Source organism: Dendrobium catenatum, unplaced genomic scaffold (assembly GCF_001605985.2).
Source record: "Dendrobium catenatum unplaced genomic scaffold, ASM160598v2 fragScaff_scaffold_264, whole genome shotgun sequence".
Classification (NCBI taxonomy): Eukaryota; Viridiplantae; Streptophyta; class Magnoliopsida; order Asparagales; family Orchidaceae; genus Dendrobium; species Dendrobium catenatum.
In genome coordinates this window covers 1,645,116-1,664,761 of record NW_021318726.1, presented here as the reverse complement: position 1 = coordinate 1,664,761, position 19,646 = coordinate 1,645,116, and the positions used below count along the sequence as shown (strand labels likewise).

Sequence of the window (19,646 nt, the reverse complement as noted above, 5' to 3'; positions counted from 1 at the left end):
CAATAATTAATTAAATAATTTCTAATTAATTTTAATTAATTGTGATATTAATTATAATTAATAAATGCTTAAATGCGAGCCTTCCTCCCGCCTCGGTCCACGAGCCTCCTCCCGCCTCGGTCCACGAGCTTCTACCGCCGATCCGCCAGCCGTCCAAGGTATAATTTCTGGAACTAGGCTTTCTTTCTTACCTCGTCCTGCGTGTCGAGTCGGCGGTCTGCCTATACAGCTTTTCCTTAGCGTGGGTGGGAGGGGCAACCGGCGCGACACCTACGACAAGGTAGGCGAGTGACCCATGGTTCCAAATCCTTCTTCGAAGTTCGTAACGCACCGGCAAACCACCGTATACACGCTTTTCTTAGCGTGGTGGGAAGGGAACCTGGTGCGATGCGTACGACGAGGTCGGATACCCCATAAGTACCCGCTTGCGGGGAAACAACTGCTTTTTTCTCTTGCAACAGGTACTGATAGAAAACCATACACGCTTTTCTTAGCGTGCCTGGGGACAAAGACTTTACACGGCCGCGGTGTCCTCGAAAGAGGGCACCTACCATACACGCTTTTCTTAGCGTGGTGGGAAAGGCCCAGTTTTTCCGTAGTTTTCCCTAAATGGGGAGACGCCGGAGGCTGCCGAAATTTCGGGTGAAATACTACTGCACTCGGACCTGTTTTGAACTCAAAAGAACAAAAATTTGGACCAAATGAGAAAGAACAGTGAACTCTTGGAACATGAACATGAACTGTAGACTTGTGGGACCACCGAACTTGATTGAACACAAGCAGAGAGCCTGAATCAGAACAAAATTCAATGATGTTTAAATGTCAAAATCAAATGAAATAAAATCAAATTGGAAACAGATTCAGACCAACGGAACCTACATTTGAATTCAAAGGACTGCAGGGGACTTGAACAAGACTAGAACATCAAACAAAGACTTTGATTTGGACTGGATTCGAATCCGAATAAAGCAGTTGAACAAGCACTTGAACTCGTACCTTGGAATCAAACATATACAAGGAGCTCAAAGCTTGAATAATGTAGGAAGGAACTCAAGCTACAAGGACATTGGATTCAATGTTAGATGAAATACCTTGATCCTTGTAAACAAATATGACTAAGATGCAACAAATGCAAACACCCACGAACTCTTGTAAGGGAGATAATTGCAATATCTCGTAATCAAAGGTGCATCATACTGCAAGATCAACGAATGATTCCAGAATGCATGAGTGATCTCTACACACTGTATTGGAACTCCCAATACTAACAAACAACCGCCCGTTGATTGAGATGGCGATACGGGAGACCAATGATGGAGGACCTGCCCCCTACAAACAAGGTACAATCAAAACACCCAAGATTGGTGAAAGGGTGGATAATGATGCAAGAAACAAGGGTCTCCTACAAACAGTTCCAGGAACTCGTAATGCTTGTAACGGGTCCCTGCAAATGGATACTTGTTGGATAACAACAGTATGTTGAAAGTACAATGAATCACTATGGCACAAGTACAAATATCTCCTACGACGATCCCTACAACGCCTGTTGATTGAGATGGCAATACTGGAGATCAGCAATCAAAGACCCGGTCATACAAACAAATCCAACAAATCCCACCTGAGATTGGTGACAGATGGGCATGATGTAGGCAACAATGGGTCTTCTACGAACGGTTCCAGGAGGTCGTACAGGAGGTCGTAGTGAGTACAACGGTCCCCTGCAAATGACTACAAACAACTTGTGGATAACTAGGATGCATGGACACGGCGACACGGAAACGAACACGACACGGACACGGGACGACATTTTTTAAAAAATATAGGACACGGGGCGGCGTGGACAACGACATAATAATTTTAAATATATATATATAAATTAAGGTAATATATATTAAAAATGGCAAGCAATATTTAAATCAAAGTCATGATAACTTGTTTAGCTCATAACATAAAGATGTTTAGTACAAAATGTCTAGTACAACCACAAAAATATAACCAAAAACCATTTAGTACAACATGAAAGTTCAACTACTAATGGAGGGAATGATAGAAATTAGATTCAGATGTTGTCTTTGGCCTTCAATATCATCATCATTGAATATCATTGCTTCCAACTCTGGTTCATCTAAAGAAACATTTGCAACCTCCAATAATCCATTTCATCAAGGCACTCGAACCCATCTCCAGCAACATCCACATCTTTTATCACCTGTCATATAAATGGGGGTTTTCTTTGATAGAAGACGAAGATTTGTATGCACATAACTAAATCTTCAGCTCGTTGTGGAGTTATTTTATTCCTTTTCATTGATTCAAAAATGAGATGTGCTTGTTTATGCCGGTCCAGCATGGACCGGCTCAACCTGGACCGGCCCAGCCGGTCCAGGTTTACTTGAGGCGGAGACGTCCTAGGGAGCAGGCGGAAGGGGGAATAGAGGTGGGGGTGGGGTCCACTTGCAATTCAAACATAGTTTAAGTATTTTTGGAGGGAGAAGGAAGGGTAAGAAGTCCTTTTTGCTTTTAATTTGAATTAGATTGTATTAATAGGGAGTTATGAGGGGATTAGGGTTTATACTTGATTTTTGAAAAAGAGATTTTGTCTTCTAGGTTTTCTTGCTTGGGCTCTTGGCGTTGCCCGAGATTGTTGGAGAGTTTTTCCTTCCTCTCGCGATTGAAGGGAAACTTGTATCTTTATATGTCTTTTGCACCGTCTAGTGAAATTTCTATCGTTTGCAATTGTTTCTCCTATTTTCTCTACAATTCTTCTCAGATTTTTCCACTGTTTTTGTGCTTGGTGGCTGTTTTCCATAGAAAACAGCGGATTATTAGTGATTTGGCTTAGATCCGATAGGAATCACTTAAATACTCAAGTGGTATCTATCAGTGCTCCAATTTCTCTCACAACATGAAGAGGATGATACTTGACCAAGAAGTTTTATTGCTATTGTTTGAAGAAGAGGTGTCGACGCTCCATGAATTAACCACCACATTTTGGATCCATCCTCCATCTATCAACCAAAGATTCTTGATCACCGAAATCCTCTAAATATCCAAAGAACTTAGCAAGTTCTATATTATTTTTCTTCTCTCCTCATTTGGAAAACTAACACCTTTTTCTTTCCAGACTCTTTTTTGGTTCAAGCAATGTCTCAATGTGTGCTCTTTTCCTTTCCAATAACATTTGATCTTAATGCATTGTAACCAGGTGGAACATATCTGCAAGATTGTTGTTACATGCAAAACTGAATGCATTTTTTATAGTAAAGGATTTCTAGCAAGGTTGAAAGGTAAGCCCCGCTGAAAAAACATCCTTGCTATTTCACCATCCAACCCTCTCTCTGCTGCAAGCTGAAAGCCTTTCTCTAAAGGACTACTAGCAACTCCTTTTCTTTCTTTGTTTGATAGCCTTCACTTCTGAATGATAAAGAATGATCAACTCTAACAGATGAGGAAGAAGCATGGGACGAACCATGGGTGGATGGCAAAGGTATCTCCTTAGGGAGTGCCCTTTTGATCCTACATTCAGCTTCATCAACTTGTCTGTTTATTTCAGTCAACTCCGAAGTAGTAATCTTGGGACATATTTTAATTCCATGGCCAGCTATCTTAAGTAGATGTGCTTTCACCCTAGAATATGATCTTTGTAGGTTTCCACCACAATAATTGCATTTGAATGAAACATTCCCTCCTCCTTCAAATGTTTTTCCTAACTTGGTAACATGAAGCCATAATGGCTTATCAGTTTCTACAGATTGTTCTTTTGAACCTTCGCCTAATCCACTCCCACCAGCCGTAGAGCTCATTTTGCTTTAAAATGCACTGGTAAAATGGAAGTAATAAAAGCTTAAAAAATGTCTCAAACTCATTTCAATATAAACATAAAGCTCTCTCACAATAAAATCACTATTTCAAAATACAAGAAAACAACCTATGAAACCAAAAGCAAAAGCAAGAAAGGAATATGAAATGGGTTCTTTATCAAGAAAGGAACAAATAAGGAGTAATAAAATCTTTATTGACGTTGATTGGGTAACATATATAAATGATCAGAAATCCACCATTATATGGGAAACTTAGTCACTTGGAGCAGTGAGAAATAGGTGGTAGTTGCTGAAGTAGTGCAAGAGAAGATTTCAAGGTTATGGTTCAAGATATTTGTGAATAGGTGGTAGTTGCCTGAAGTAGTGCAAGAGAAGTTTTCAAGGTTATGGTTCAAGATATTTGTGAAGCATATCTAGGATTCAACAATCATGCATCTTACTCCTAGCATACGGAACAGATGCTAATCAAACCAAAATTAACAAAATTGTAATGAAGACCAAAAGAAAATAGAAAAAATAGTATCTACTTCGTGCCAAACCTTACAAAACTATTGCTAATAAACTTCATTTAAACAGCAACTAGAAATAAACATGCGATTTCAAATCCTTAAAAGAAAATCTGTAGAATATATATCAAAAGCCTTGTGAAATTACGGGAAAATTACGGGATTTACGGGATTTGGCCAAAGAAGCGCGCGAAAGGGTGAAAGTTTACCTTCGCAGCGTGCAGAGCTCCTCTTGGCGTTGCTCTCGATCAAATGTAAGAAAAAATTAAAGTTTCCTGTAACAGGAATAGGTCAGAGGGTTCGCAATTTTAGGGTCTTTTGGCAACAGGATTGAGCAGGTCAGCAGGATTAACGGATTTACGGGGATTTTGGCGAAGAAGTGCGCGAAAGGTGAAAGTTACCTTCGCAGCGTGCGAGCTCCCCGGCGTTGCTTCCGATCAAAATGTTGTAACTTCCTCGTCGAACTTACAAGATCTAGAATCTGCTCGGGACGGCGACTCTTCTCTGGACTGCGACTCCTCGATCGACTGCGACTCTCTCTCGCTCGACGGCGATCTCTCTCGCTCGGGACTGGCAACTTCCTCTCTTCGATCGGGTAGCTGGGACGGAGTCCTCACTGACGGCATAGCCGACTCCTCTCTCTCGCTCAGATAGAATGAAACGCACAAATTAGGGCTACTTTTTGTGTCTGTGCCGTTTTTTTTATTTTATAAATATGAAATAACCAGACACGCGTCCGGCTCTAAGTTTTATTTTTTTTAGTCCGCACACACCGTGCCGTGTCGGACACACCCGTGCCGTGTCGGACACACCGTGCAGTGTCGGACACGTGTCCGTCCGTGTCGATGCGTGTCCGGTCCGACACTGCATTGCCTCTTAAAACGAAGTGTCGGTGCACATAGGTGGATAACAACAATGTGTACGTCGTAAGCATAGACACCACTGTGGCACAAGTATAGATATCACCTACGACGCGGTGATCAAAAATTTCCAAGTACACCGTGTACAAAGGGCAGCCCGATGTACGAAAAGTACACTCCCTTGGCAGAAGGGAGGAAATGTTTGAACAATTAAAACCAAACTCTCTGGTGTTTTAAAGCCTCTTTTTGGTTCTATTAATTTTAGAAGAAAAAAGCAATCCGGATGCCATAAACACCAGAAAATAGCAAGTCCACTATGCCAAAGATCCTGAGAGTAGTTCTTTCCAAATCAAGCAGTCTTTGACTCCAAAATCCAAAAATTCCTCCCCGGTGAATGAGAAAAGGGGAGATTATATCAAGACCGCACCACCCACCGGATCTGAACACTGAAACAAACAGACAGAAGGCGTCTACAACATTCATATTCGCCTTTAAGGCCTTTAATCAAAGAAAATTCACAAACAAAAGCATTTGAAGCCTACAGAACCCGATCCTTTCTATACGATTAATAGGAGTCGACAGGGTTCGAACTATCAAATAGATACACGTTGTGGGGACCGATGTATTGTTGTCCAATACATTTCATATTCGACATTCAAGGCCTGAAATCAAAAAAAATTACAAACAATGGCACGAAGTAAACGGTTATGACTCGGGGCCCTCTGAACCGAGTGGTTTTGCCGCCAAATGGCACCACAGATAGCGGTTATGGCCAGAGCCAATACGTTCCTTAATGGCGTTAAATCCTTGAGATATGAATCAATAGGATATGATTGATAGGGCACAAAGCCCTCTGTTAGCTAAGGTGGATTTAAATTTGTCCCCTTAGACAAACATTCAACCCCGGTCTATAAGGTTCCCTTGGACGAAGCAACCCATGGCTGCTGACAAGGATCCTTCTGCAGGTTGGGTCGACTACCTCCTCTGACTAAGTAGACCAGGGACCACGATGGCCCGGGATGACGGAACCATGGGATCTTGATCGGGTCCATCATCCATTCCCCCACCATCCGCTTTAAGTGCTAGGTGGTGAAATTTCCTATTTTTAAATATTAAATCTTTCCAAATATCAAACTCTCCAAATTTCCAAATCCAAATCCAGTTCTCAAATACCCAAATCAAAACCCAATTTCCAAATCCAATTTCTACCAGTATCCTAAACCATATGCTGCTACTGTATGCCAAATAACACGTATCTCTATACGTATCTGATTGACGACTAGCCTTAATCGAAAGTTCTCTCTCGTTATCGGGAGGGGTAATTAACTATAGGGGCTTGCGCCTATAGGAAACCAGAACACAGATCATAAAGTCCTCACAAAATAAGGGCGAAATCTCTGGGTAGTGTCTTATCTACAAACCCATCTGCCTTCTAAAATTTACCTCGGAACTTAGTTCATTAAAACTCCCTCGCCGAATAAGAAAAGCGAGTGGAGGCCGGGGCCGAATTTTCGGAGCCCACACATAGAAGATCTATTATATACACAAAGTATCGTCCATAAAGAGATATAGAGGTCTGTCATCAAATGAAAATTGCTACTAGCAAGAGACTTGAACCTCAGCAATGAATGCAACAACACCCTGACAATTAAGATCAATCCCCTTGAGGAAGGATACACTGATCCCTTACAAGTGAAAGGTGGTCGATCCGAGTCAAGTACAACCACTACAAGTTGTTGTAGAATACTTGCCACGTAGAAGACATGTATTCTCTACAAACAAGGAGGTTGATGCGTAGAAAATTCAAGCACTTGCAACACTTGCAAGCGATTGTAGAAGATTCGTATACATGTCACATGTTATCTGCAAGGCCACACCACCGGATCCGCAACACTCGTACTAGAGGACAGAAGGCGTATATAAACTCTTAAATGAAATATTGTATGCATTCAAATAGCAATTACATGCACAACTGAAATATTTCAAAATATTCATGCACGTGCACTGTAATTTGTATACACATAAGTACACTAAAAAGGGGTAAAAGCAATCAAGAATCAGCGTGAGCCCCGACGAGCATGTTATTGGTACACACGTCACTTCTAGGGATGCTGCGCAGGTTATTAAATTTAAACCCGATCCTCCTTAACAGGTAAAAAGGAGTCGACGGGGTTTAATTATAAAATGCCCCCAAACACCCGCATGGGTCTCGGCGAGCGTGTTATTGGTACACATGTTACGTCTAGGGATGTTGCACGGGTCAATAAGTGAATTCAAGTTCGAACCTGATCCTTCTATACGAGTCAATAGAAGTCGAGAGGGTTCGAACAATCAAACAAGTATACGGTGATGATGACCGGTATATTTTTTTTTAATACATTTATATTAGGCCTTCAAAGGTCTATAGCAATATGAATTCACTAATAAGGGTATAAAACATACGAAATCTGATCCTCAATCGATAATTCGTTAGAATCAACAATATTCAATCAATAAAAAAGAAATGACCCCGAACACCCCGATGATGCCCGTGTTGAATGATTATCTCAACCGGAGGGGTCCATTCCAAATATTTTCAAATGCCTTCCAAATTCCACTCAAATACCCTAAAAAAAATCCACAAAATCTCAAAATCCAAAATTCCAAAGATATTTAAAACTGAAATCTATCAATCAATACTTAAAGCAAAATCCATCCACCATCCGCAACAGTTTACCGGGGTGGACAAATTTAAAATACTACAGCTCACAAAGAGCCAAATGCCTAGTCGAGAATATTATTAGGATCTATTCTCAAACAAGCTCCTGCCAGTAAGGACGTGGTACGTGTCCTCTAACCGGCGGTTTCGCCGCCAAATGGCACCGCAATATAAACGGTTATGACCCGGGGCCCTCTGAACCGAGTGGTTTTGCCGCCAAATGACACCACGAAATACCGGTTATGGCCAGCGCCAATACGTTCCTTATTGACATAAAATCCTTGAGATATGAATCAATAGGATATGATTGATAGGGCACAAAGCCCTCTGTTTGCTAAGGTGAATTCAAACTTGTCCCCTTAGACACATCCAAACCAGGTCTACAAGGTCCCCTTGGACGAAGCAACCCATGGCTGCCGACAATGATCCTTCTGTCAGGTTGGGTCGACTACCTCCTCTGACTAAGTAGACCAGGGACCATGGTGGCTCGGGACGACGGAACCATGGGATCTTGATCGGGTCTATCATCCATTCCCCCACCATCCGCTTTTAGTGCTAGATGGTGAAATTTCCATTTTAAATATCAAATCTCCCAACTTTCCAAATTCTCCAACTATCTCAATTCGCAAATCCAAACCTATTGCTGCTACTATATGCTAGATAATACATATACTCTACGTATCTGATTGACGACTAGCCTTAATCGAAAGTTCTCTCTCGTGATCGGCAGGGGTAATTAATTATAGGGGCTTGTGCCTATAGGAAACCAGAACTCAGATCATAAAGTCCTCACCAAATGAGGGCGAAATCTCTGGATAGTGTCTTATCTACAAATTCATCTGCCTTCCAAAATTTACCCCGGAACTTAATCAGTTAAAACTCCCTTCGCGGATAAAAGAAAAAAGCAAACAGTCAGCGCGGCAGGGAGGCCGGGGCCGAATTTTCGGAGCCCACAGTAGACCTAAAAAGAATTAGAAAGAAAGTATTAGAAATGATTTTTTTTATTAGATTTAAATGTAAATTTGACTCTTTAAAGAGCACAATGTAGAAAAAAGATTGATGTTGCCAACCCCAAGAGGTGGGATAAAAGGTTTTTTGTTGTTGTTTTTTGTTTAATCTTTACTTTGTGTTTTTGAACTTTTAATCTATTGTTTTCCCATCTTCCTAGCATGTTTCCTAGCTGCTGGAAATTACAGCCAAGTTGCCGTTCCAGCAAACAAAAAATTGGAGCGTCCAGCCCCATTTTCTGGTCAGAAACTTTGTTATCCGAACAGGTAGTAAAGAAGACAGAGTTGGCTGGGAGAAGTTAGGCACGGTGCAGCAACCACAGGCTTTCGCCCAGCTGTTCTTTCTTCCTTGGAAAGATCGTTGGAAGACTGAACAAAACTAAGGTGTTGGATTCACTGAACTCACTTTCCCGGGTGCAGAAATCATTTTAGCAGCAAAAATCCACAGGGTTAGCGTTTTGAGGAATTTCTTTTCTATAAAGCTGTAATAATGACATTTTTTGTTGAAATTGAGTAGTTTAGGTTTGCTCTTAGCGCCCTCTAGGTTTGTGAAGTATTTCGGTCAAGTGTTGTTGAATCTTTGTTCAGTGTCACGCATACATAGATATCCCTCAAATGCATTTCTATGGATGTGTACAGGACCTTACCAAACCAAGGGTTATAGCATATTTTATGCAGGACATTAGAAGTGAAAAACGATTATGGCAATATTTCAGTATGAAACATCTGAACAGCTAATAGCTGCAATTATCAAAACAGATATATTCCAGAACGAATAGAGTCACCAAATGTGGATTTTCTAAAATAAAAAATTCATAATTTCATATAAATGGAACGCATTTCTTCCAAGTCCAAATTCCACGTTTACAACAATAGTTTATCTAAACATCACCATACTTGACAACAGCTATCAGATTCCACTAAGATCAGTGGACAAGACAGTGCAAAAAGTTGGATGTTTTCAAATAAAAATCATAAACACACCTCTTTGCTTTGCTGAGTTTCCTATGAAACCTGAACTAGAAATATGTGGCAAGCACATTATCCTTTTAGCCTCATTTAGATCCCAAAGTTCAACCTACATAAAGTTTAAATCTGTTATGGCCAGAAAGTTCCGCCAAAAAAACAAGTCAGAATAAGTTGTAGTGTGATACAAGTGAGTCACTCTTCAGCCTTTTTTTTTAATTTCCTTTAATGGATTTTATTTCAATTTTTAAGAATAAGAAGAACGCTCATTTAAACAAAAAGTTTGATAATCACCTGGTTTGCTTCTCCTGCTGAGGCCATCAGCACTGGCCCATTAGTGACCAAGCAGTCTAATCAAACTCGTAAATAGTTAGTAGAAAGCAAAATTTCAAGGTCCAAGTCTCTTTATAAAGAAATAAAAACATAAGCAGTGCAGGAGTTTTCCCATGGAGTCTAGGGGCAGATTGATTATGCAACCTTACCCCTGCATTATTGAGAGGCCATTTTGGTTATTCAATGATGTGACCTCAAAATCACAATGGAATTAATCAAACCATTCCTCCAAGCCTGGCCTCTAAGATCTCCTTCTAAAATAACCTTAAAAAAATGCCATGTAACTATGAAATAATCCTTAGTAAAGTTCTGCAATAGTGCCCACAAGAAAATGCAGTACCAAAGGCCTAAGACGTCATAGGTAAAAATAGTTGCGAAATGTCAAAACAAACAATTCCAAATACTTACGTTGATTGTTGATCTCATGCCTAATGTCCAGAATTATAATTCAACAACAAATACTTACGCCTTACGTCAAAACAAACAGTTCTTAGAGAATTTCATTTAAGCCTAAAGACAAATTTCATAGAACTACAACTGGATAGGCTATGCCATATTGGATCTAAAGAACCATTGATAATCAAATTAACTAAGGAAGCTTGCTCTTTTAAGGAAATCTTAACCACCATGATTAAAATAAATCTTGTTGGAAGCCACATTCAAATTTTTGGGACAAATGCATTTGGTCTGTCTTCCATTAATTTCGACGGCCTTATAGAGTGCCTTAATTAGTTACGCTCAATCATCTATAGCAACATCGCAGGCTCTCTTTGAAGCCCATGCTTATTATAACTATTATATAGCATCTTCATGAAACAACCTTCAACTTGCATTTTCATAAGGATATATCAGAGAAGGGAAAAAGGGTCATTTTGGAAAGGGAAAGATTATATTCTCTTCATCCAACTCAGGCATTTCATCTCCAAAAAGAATCATAATTCCATACATAAAACTCGTTTAAAGGGCACTTCACCTCCTTCACATTAACTTAAGCATATAAATACTGGTCAGGCCTTATGAAGACAATTTTCTCGTAGGATTCATCCCTTTCAAAGCTTCCTTGAATCATTCATATTACATGCTCTTCATTGTCATCTTTGGAGAACTAGCATCCAGGAGCCTGTGTGGCCTTCATCATCCAACTAGTAAGAATTTGTCAAGTCTCAACAGCAACAGATTGTATGTCCAATACAGGTTCAGTATGATAACTTTAGAGATGGAGAGTGAGACCACGATATCTTCAAGGTACCAAGTTCGTATTTTGAATTCTAAATACTAGGATTCGTATAAGTTGTAAAGAAAAATTTAAGCTTTTGATGAAGAATAGGATCATATAGGGAATTAGACACCATAAAAAGCTGTCTATAGGATGCAATACTTTTTACAAGCATCGTGATGAATAGATGATAAATGATAAGCTCCTGAAACTGATTGTCAGAACCACGAAGTACAATAGAAGAGCTAATCTTAGCATCAGCTTCTTATGAAATATACTACTGTTTATATTAGAAAAAATTAGGTTTAAAAATTGCCAGTTCGGCTACACAAACAAACAGTCATCAAAATGCATTCACCTGAACCTTGAACAGATTCTTCTCCGCAGAATCTATTAACAGATTCTTGTAGATCGCAATTGATGTCAGGCTCAGCTCCATCAAATGCTGGCTTATAACGAGAAGTTTGGCAGGTTGGTGCAACACAAGTCAAAGTCTTCACCAATGAAAGCTTACAAAAATGATACGCGCTCGTCCTAAATGATATTAAGGGCTTTCTGCAAAATACATGATCATGATATAAACAACAATACAATATAATAACATGATATCAACAAAATCGTGATTCTAATTGAAACCAAGATTAAGTAATTATAGTAATTCTGTAGCTATAGATGTAAATTAACTGATTTGCCTATATATCACCATCAAAAACATTAGCCTTATCTCAACTCTTTAAGGTCAGCTTCATGAATCCTCAGTTTATATTTGCCCTTAAGGAATAAAAGTCATGGTAAGGACTACATAAAAGTTGAGATTCACTTTGAATTTTTCTTGAAAAGTTTCTCATATTTGGTAACAAATTTATAAAAAATGGTTGTCAACAAGATTGCCTTAGATGCATAGAAAATGATGGAGGTACTAGCTTGAGTACAGTCATGTTTAAGATGTCAACAGAAATACTCCTTTGAGATTACAGTTAAAGTTGCCCTCCAGTCCAATTCTACTTCCCAATAAGTTTATGCAGCAGTGGATTAATTAAGGGGGGTTATCTAACAAAATCATGCATAGAGCAATGTTCAGTCGAATATAGGGTTGTCCTCAAATTTGGAATACTTCTTTCGGAACCAACAAAATAGTTCATGGTAAAGGGATTGCCTTGCTATAACTATGCCCGAGGCATTGATGTGAATGATCTTTCCAGGGTGTAGCAAAGGTTGTCCCCAACCAATAATTATTTTTCACAGATAGCGCCAAAATATTGCATGCCAAAAATATTTGTGGCGATAGAGAGATATAGAGTTTAACGTTTAGCTTTGCATGAAGATCCAACACACGCATGGATAAGAGAGGAGTGTAAGAGTGTAAAATTTGTAAATAACATCAAATTTTTTACATAAAAAAATCCTAGAAAGAGGAAAACCATTGGGTCTGGCCCAATTAAAGTGATTCCGCTAGTATTTGCATTTTACCACAAATAAGCCCTTCCTCGGGGGAAACCATTGATGCACCGTAAAGAAACATTTTAGTTGGTTGGATTCAAATAGCACTTTGGCAAGAATTCAGCACAAATCTAATTGTTGGAGTTAGGAGTTAGACTTGAGGTCGATTACATGCATGAATCTTATAAGTGACAGTGTGTGTTGGCAATTGGCATTATCAAGAATAGTAACTGATGAAATCAATAGGTCTTAGAGTAGCCAATCAAAAATGGTTAGGAGTTTGTAGGTCAGTGGACCATAATCGGGCAACAGTGCTCGGAGAATTGTAGTCGGTAGGCAATACAGACGATGGAGGTCGGAAGGACCGTAATCAAGTAAAGATAGTTTTAAGATTGCAGTCAGGCGATGGTGGTTAGAGGACCGTATTTAATTGATTGTGGTCAAGGGACCGTAGTTAATTAACTATGGTCAGGGGACCATAGTCAGTTGATTGTGGTCAGGTGATGGTCATTAGACGGTGAAGATAATCCGAATGACCATAGTTAGGTGATGGTGCTTAGCGAGTGACGGTGATCTGAACAGCTATAGTAAGGGCGATGGTGGTTTGAGAACTATAGTCGGACGACGATGATTGAAGGACCATCGTGAACAGGCAACATAGGTCATAGGATCATAGTCGGCGGACAATGGAGGTCAAAGGACTATAGTTGGCGGGCAACGCATAATGGAAGGTCATTGTCAAGCGACGGAAGTCGAAGGATAGTAGTCAGGTGACAATGGTTGAAGGATTGTAGTTAGCAAGCAACAAATGTTAGAATGACCATGGTTAATGGTCGACAAAAATTTGAGGACCAGAGGATCTTAATTGACGATGAAGGTAATAGGATCACATTTGGCAAGCGACGGTGGTCAAAAGATCATATTCGGGCGACAGTGGTCCAAGCACTGTAATCTACTGATCGTGATCCGAGCATCATAGTAGTTGGCTGGCAAAGACTCGACGACAAATATCGGGTTGTGGCCCGACAGTGGTGCTCCGAGGTCCTTGGAACAAAACTCTATTGAATCTCAAACCAAAGTTCAAGCTTATAGCTCCAAGCTCATCTCCTCTTATATAGGGAGTAAGGGCCTATTCATAAATTTTTTAGGGTGGCATGCCAGTAAATATGCCCAAATTTTGAAAAACTCGAACTGAAGACCTATATTGATTACCTCAATCATAGATCGTTTCTTTAGCATTTTAGCATCTTAATAATGTCGAAATTAAATGATATTGAGCTCATTGAATACGTCTCGTCAAGCCACTTGATTCGATTATAAGCATGTTAAATTTAAATATCATTTTCTCATTCAATTAATGTATTAAAATTTTGAATTGCACTTTAGGCCTTTGATTTGGGCTCATTCATGCTCGAATTGGATTTATTTTTGTGTCATTGGGTTTGTCTTGTTGATGCATTTAGTTCGATCATAAGTTTGCTAAAATTGGAGATTGTATGTTCGTGAATTTAATTTTGAAAGCTTCCAATTTAAATAGACATGTAGATTCGTTCCCTATCAAGGCAATTTTTTGCGACGTATCCAGATTTCATTTCATTGGTTTTTCCATAAACTTTATGATTGGATTCTTTTGAATCTACTCTATATGAAACCACAAATTAGTAATATTTCAACAAACACTCCTCAAAGAAATCTATAATATCAGGCAAACCTTGGTACCTGGAGAGGCCACCTTCTTCAATCTCCCAGCATTTACAAGTGCCATCTCTGCCCTGACTAAATTCCAAAGCAAAATTTTCAACACCTCAAAATCACTAAGAAAAAAGAAAAAAAAAATGGGGAATCAAAATGCTCAAAGACACCTCACGACCCTATTTCCTAGAGACGCACTCGTCGCCACACAATACACACCGGCAGCACCGCCATGAGCCCTACCAAGCCAAGAAAAACATCAGAACGCGAAACTGTAAGCAACTGAAAGAATTGAAGAAAATACCCACCACGTAGAAGAAAGCGTTCTGTGCTGCACCGTATCCCAAACTCTGAGCTCACCATCAGTCGCACTACGCCACCAAGCAATGGAATAAGGGTTAGGGAATTTTATTTTTTACTTTCTGCGGAACCAAAAAGAGTAAAAACTTATTGAGAGAGAGGAGCGGGAAACGTAATACCCTGTGAAAAGAAGAGGGTGGGAGGGATGGAAGCATGCGTCCATGACTGAGGATCGGTGGCCGCGGAGGACGGCAATCGGGTCCGGAGGAGGGCGCTTTCCGCTCATGCTGCCAAGAACTGCAGAATGATATCGAGCCGATTAAGTGCAAGCTGAACTAAATTGCATAAACATCCCGATTTTAACTACTAATTTAATTACACTAGCATGTTAAAAATTAAGCGGTTGTTTGATTTGAAGTAGAATTTGCTTAAAGTATTCTACATCTTAAGGGTTAAGAACAGTGTTGTCTGACTTTAGCTAAAATAAATGTACTATAAAATTTTTATGTATTTAAAGTGTATCTTTAATATAAATTTGTTGAATTTAGAATTCCTCTAAGTTCGACCATTTTAAAATACATCATAATTTTATTGTCATTGTTATCGCCCTCGTTGCCACCTTCTCCACCAACCATCATCACCCACCACAAATCACCATTGTCACAAACAACCACCATCAATCATGAACACCACAGCCAGTCGCCACCCACTACCACCATCATCAATGACAGCTATTAACAACCTCTATCATATATATCCTTCTCCATTAGCCGACAAACATCTTTGCCACCTGGCAACCATAGCTACATGTCACACTCGGATTTTTGAAGGCAGTACACCTCAGCAACACGAGACGCAATGAATGAATAAGAAAACATGTTTTGTATTTTAGAAAGAGAACATGTATTTATATATATATATCCACTACCACCATCATCAATGACAGCTATTAACAACCTCTATCATATATATCCTTCTCCATTAGCCGACAAACATCTTTGCCACCTGGCAACCATAGCTACATGTCACACTCGGATTTTTGAAGGCAGTACACCTCAGCAACACGAGACGCAATGAATGAATAAGAAAACATGTTTTGTATTTTAGAAAGAGAACATGTATATATATATATATATATATATATATATATATATAATATTTAACCTTCTTAGATAAACACATAAACATCATAGTGAAGATATTACAATATGCTCGATGATAGAAATCCATAGCCAATATCGAAGCTCTATTATTTCCAATTCAAGGAACATCTCAAATAGTGGAGATGCCCGAGATGGTATAGTCCAATGCATCAACCAGGAAATTTGCAATCAGGAAGCTAGTTATCAATTTAATGAAATAGGAACATGGAATAATGAACTAATAATAATCTTGTTTTGAGTGAGAAAAATAACAAAAACTTGCTTCCTCTTTGCCGAAGTTATTTTTTTTATCAATGACAAGTTCCACATCAAGCATTAGTACGATGACTCTAACATCTCCAATGACTGTAAAGTGAACATAGCTCAATAAGGCAACTTTATGAATTGGAAACATGGAGTATGATAGACAACCAACAAAAGAGCATTTGAATTTAATAAAAGCAAATATCATGAAAATAGTTGCAGTATGATAAAAGAAATATATCTAACCTCATTACTGTACATTATGAAATATAGAAGTAAGAACCCATAGTCTCCTAAATATGTTTTGACTAAAAAAATGTAGGATCATGCTTCTTTTAACCCATCACAATATTTAGGAATCAAAATCTAACATGAAATGAATAGAATACTATTTTATCCACATAAAGGCGAAAGAATCTGCTAGGCGTTTCTATATACACATCATATAGATTAACTAAATGTGTTCCGTAAAGTACAATATGCAAAATCGAGGCAAAAAACCTCACTTTCATGCTTTCGTACAGAAGGATTGAAGTTATACGTTGATTATCTACAAGTAATGAGTAATATAATAATAAAATATAAGCCAAACTATAATGCATAAATGAATTTTGAAACTTCCTGAAAAAAGAATTCCTTGATGTTTGTATGAGAAGAGTTATATAACTCCATCCCAGCTCTATTTCATAGGAGAAGAGTTATAACTTATAACCAAATCACACAAGCAATAAAACAAGAGGATGAATATAACCATAATAGTTTTGAACAAACCTAATATATCTTCAAGAGCCCTATAGTGTCATGTTGATACAATATAAGTGTGATGTTGGCTATCATAAGTTATGCTTCCAAAATCAATTTCCTTTACAACACTTGACTTGGGTAATCTCATGTTGTGGCTGAGAAATTGAGCTAATAAAAGAAAATGAAAATTTCAACAGTTCATGCAAAGAAATGAACAAAACATGATTTATTAAGTATATAATTTAACATTTATCAAACAATAAATAATTTTTCTTTTAATTTAGGTATGAGAAAAGAAAATATAACAAAAATACATTACGATTGGACAAATTTATATAATATTAAGAAATAACAAGAATGTTCTCTGACTTCAAATTAGTATGAATAAGATGCAAATCATGCATAATTGCATACAAGTTCAACAATTGGAAATAGAATTAAACTTCCCCTCCATACAACCACAAAAATAGTTTAAAGAAAAATAAGATGAATCTAATTTCATTTTAATGCACGTACTGGGAAGAAGATCCGTGTTGCAGGCCATCTTACCTTGATATAACTATGAAAACTTATGCCTAAGGTTGGATTTTTGTGACAAAAGTGATGAAGAATTGTTACAGGGTGCATAGTTAATGATAACAGACTGAAGAGATACGACTGGAAAGGGATACCAGCCAGCCTTAACAAATGGTAGTCCGATCTCTGCATTCAAAATAGTCATTGGACAGTGCAACATTAGCCATACAATCTCTTCGAGAATGTCCTGCTTGAAATTTTGCTTCCTTTATACACTCATGATCCTCTTATGTGAGAACAAGATCACTTGCTAACCATCTAATTTTTACTTAATAAGAAACTTGAACAGTAAAAATAGTAAACACAGAACTAAAAAATAGAATAAACAAAGATAAAAAATATAACGTGTTTAGCAAATTAATTTAGCAGAACATGGTTATAAAACACTATATGGAGTAACTCTAGAAGTGTCACCTTACACAAGCCAAGCGTTGCTATACAAAAGTAGGTTAAAAAACAATTAAACTAAATTAAAGTTTAAGCATTATGATACTAATAATTTTGATGAAATTTTCAAATGAAAATAAACTCTTTTAAGTTCGAAGCTTTCTTACCTTGATTAAATGCACAAACATTATTTCATGAAATGCTCAACCTTGAGGCATTGAACACGGATGAAGCAGTAGGTAAAATCCTTATGGGAAAAACAAAGAGAGCTCAGCATGTTTGATAATTATATAGTCATTTGAAAAGCAGTAACTTTACAGCCGATCAGAATTAAGGTTGATGGTTGCAATAAGACATTTCAAAGCCTCATAATAAAATATAATAAAAACAAACCCTCAACCTTTTTCATCTGGGCTTGGGACAGGCATAGGCGTTTTTAAAAAAAATTATGATGTTATCTCAAACATCATATCACAAAATAAATATATTAACGCAAATTTTAGTAAACATAAGGCAAACACAAAATACAAAATAAATATATAAAATTAAAAATCTTCAAAAAATAAATTAAAAAAATTATAAATATATTTAAGTCAAAATAGATAAAAATATTATCAGAAAGTCAAAGATGACATGATTCTTAATGTCTAATTAGAGATGGTGATTAAGTTGATATAACGGATACAACACAGATTTAACCAAAAAATTAATAAATTGCCGTTATCAAAGTCTTGTTTGTAGAGTATGTTTTCTATGTGAATAAGATTATAGAATGAAGATAGTTGATTGTGATTGTAGCTATATTATGTCAATGTTTAGTACAAATCTTTTGTGATTTTGAATTATATAACCTGCATTTATATGAGAAGCTACATATATTTCAATCAGATCTATTGAATATGTATGTAGTTTATGTATTCATCAGCCTAAATACTTCTATATATTTGTATTAAGATTAATGTCAAAATGATAATGAAGGATCTAAGCCATATCAAATCTGTAAAAGAGCAATCGCATATATAATAATTGAATAGAAACTTTGACTATTTGAAATAGATAGGATATATTATATCGTTAAGCAGTTTAATTTTGTTAGTCAAATACAAACATTTGAATGGAACATACTTTTGTAAAACAATTGATTAACACTACCAAAGAAAATTTTCATTTTATAAGTAGGGGAAGAAAATCATGCTTATGTAGCTGGTGTAAAGAAGTTTGAGTGAGGAAGTAATGTTTATGGATATAGGCTTCATTTGGGACATCTTTTTTACAATTTTTTAAAGCATTTTGCTTAGAAAGAAATTTTTTTTTTAATAAAACTATTATAAAAGTTGTAAGCATTATTTTCTGTTTTTATACTGATAAAGAATAGTAGGTTATGATGGGATAACTCCGCATTGATTTATTCTTTTTTTGTTGTTTAATTTCTTCTGTTTTTTATACATTTGATAACGCAAAGTTGAACTACAATTATTAACTTGGTTGCTAGTCACATATTTGGGTGCATAACTCTGAAATTCATGCAAGCGGTTCGGTATACCCAGCAAAAAAAAAAATTATTTGGACTCACTTTAGATCACTAATTTATCCTTAAATTTTGAAAAACTAACTCTGAAAATTATTGTTTAGAATCACTTTAGATCCACATTGATTTGAGTTTAATTAAATTTAACAATTATATTACGCAAATA

General features: G+C 37.5%; 1 protein-coding gene across 2 annotated transcripts in view; it reads right to left on the bottom strand.

Moving 5' to 3' along the window:
* Positions 1–15,183, bottom strand: part of LOC110099125 (protein DECREASED SIZE EXCLUSION LIMIT 1) — a 46,195-nt gene extending 31,012 nt beyond the window's left edge. For both annotated transcript variants that reach the window (XM_020826186.2, XM_020826188.2), the window contains exons 1-7: positions 15,019–15,183; positions 14,848–14,910; positions 14,710–14,778; positions 14,567–14,623; positions 11,766–11,962; positions 10,153–10,208; positions 9,877–9,970 (exon numbers count right to left, since the gene is read on the bottom strand). In XM_020826186.2, the coding sequence (XP_020681845.1) occupies positions 9,877–9,970; positions 10,153–10,208; positions 11,766–11,962; positions 14,567–14,623; positions 14,710–14,778; positions 14,848–14,910; positions 15,019–15,125 (643 nt within the window). In that variant the 5' untranslated portion in view covers positions 15,126–15,183. The remainder of the gene's footprint in view (positions 1–9,876; positions 9,971–10,152; positions 10,209–11,765; positions 11,963–14,566; positions 14,624–14,709; positions 14,779–14,847; positions 14,911–15,018) is intronic.
* Positions 15,184–19,646: the final 4,463 nt, after the last annotated feature.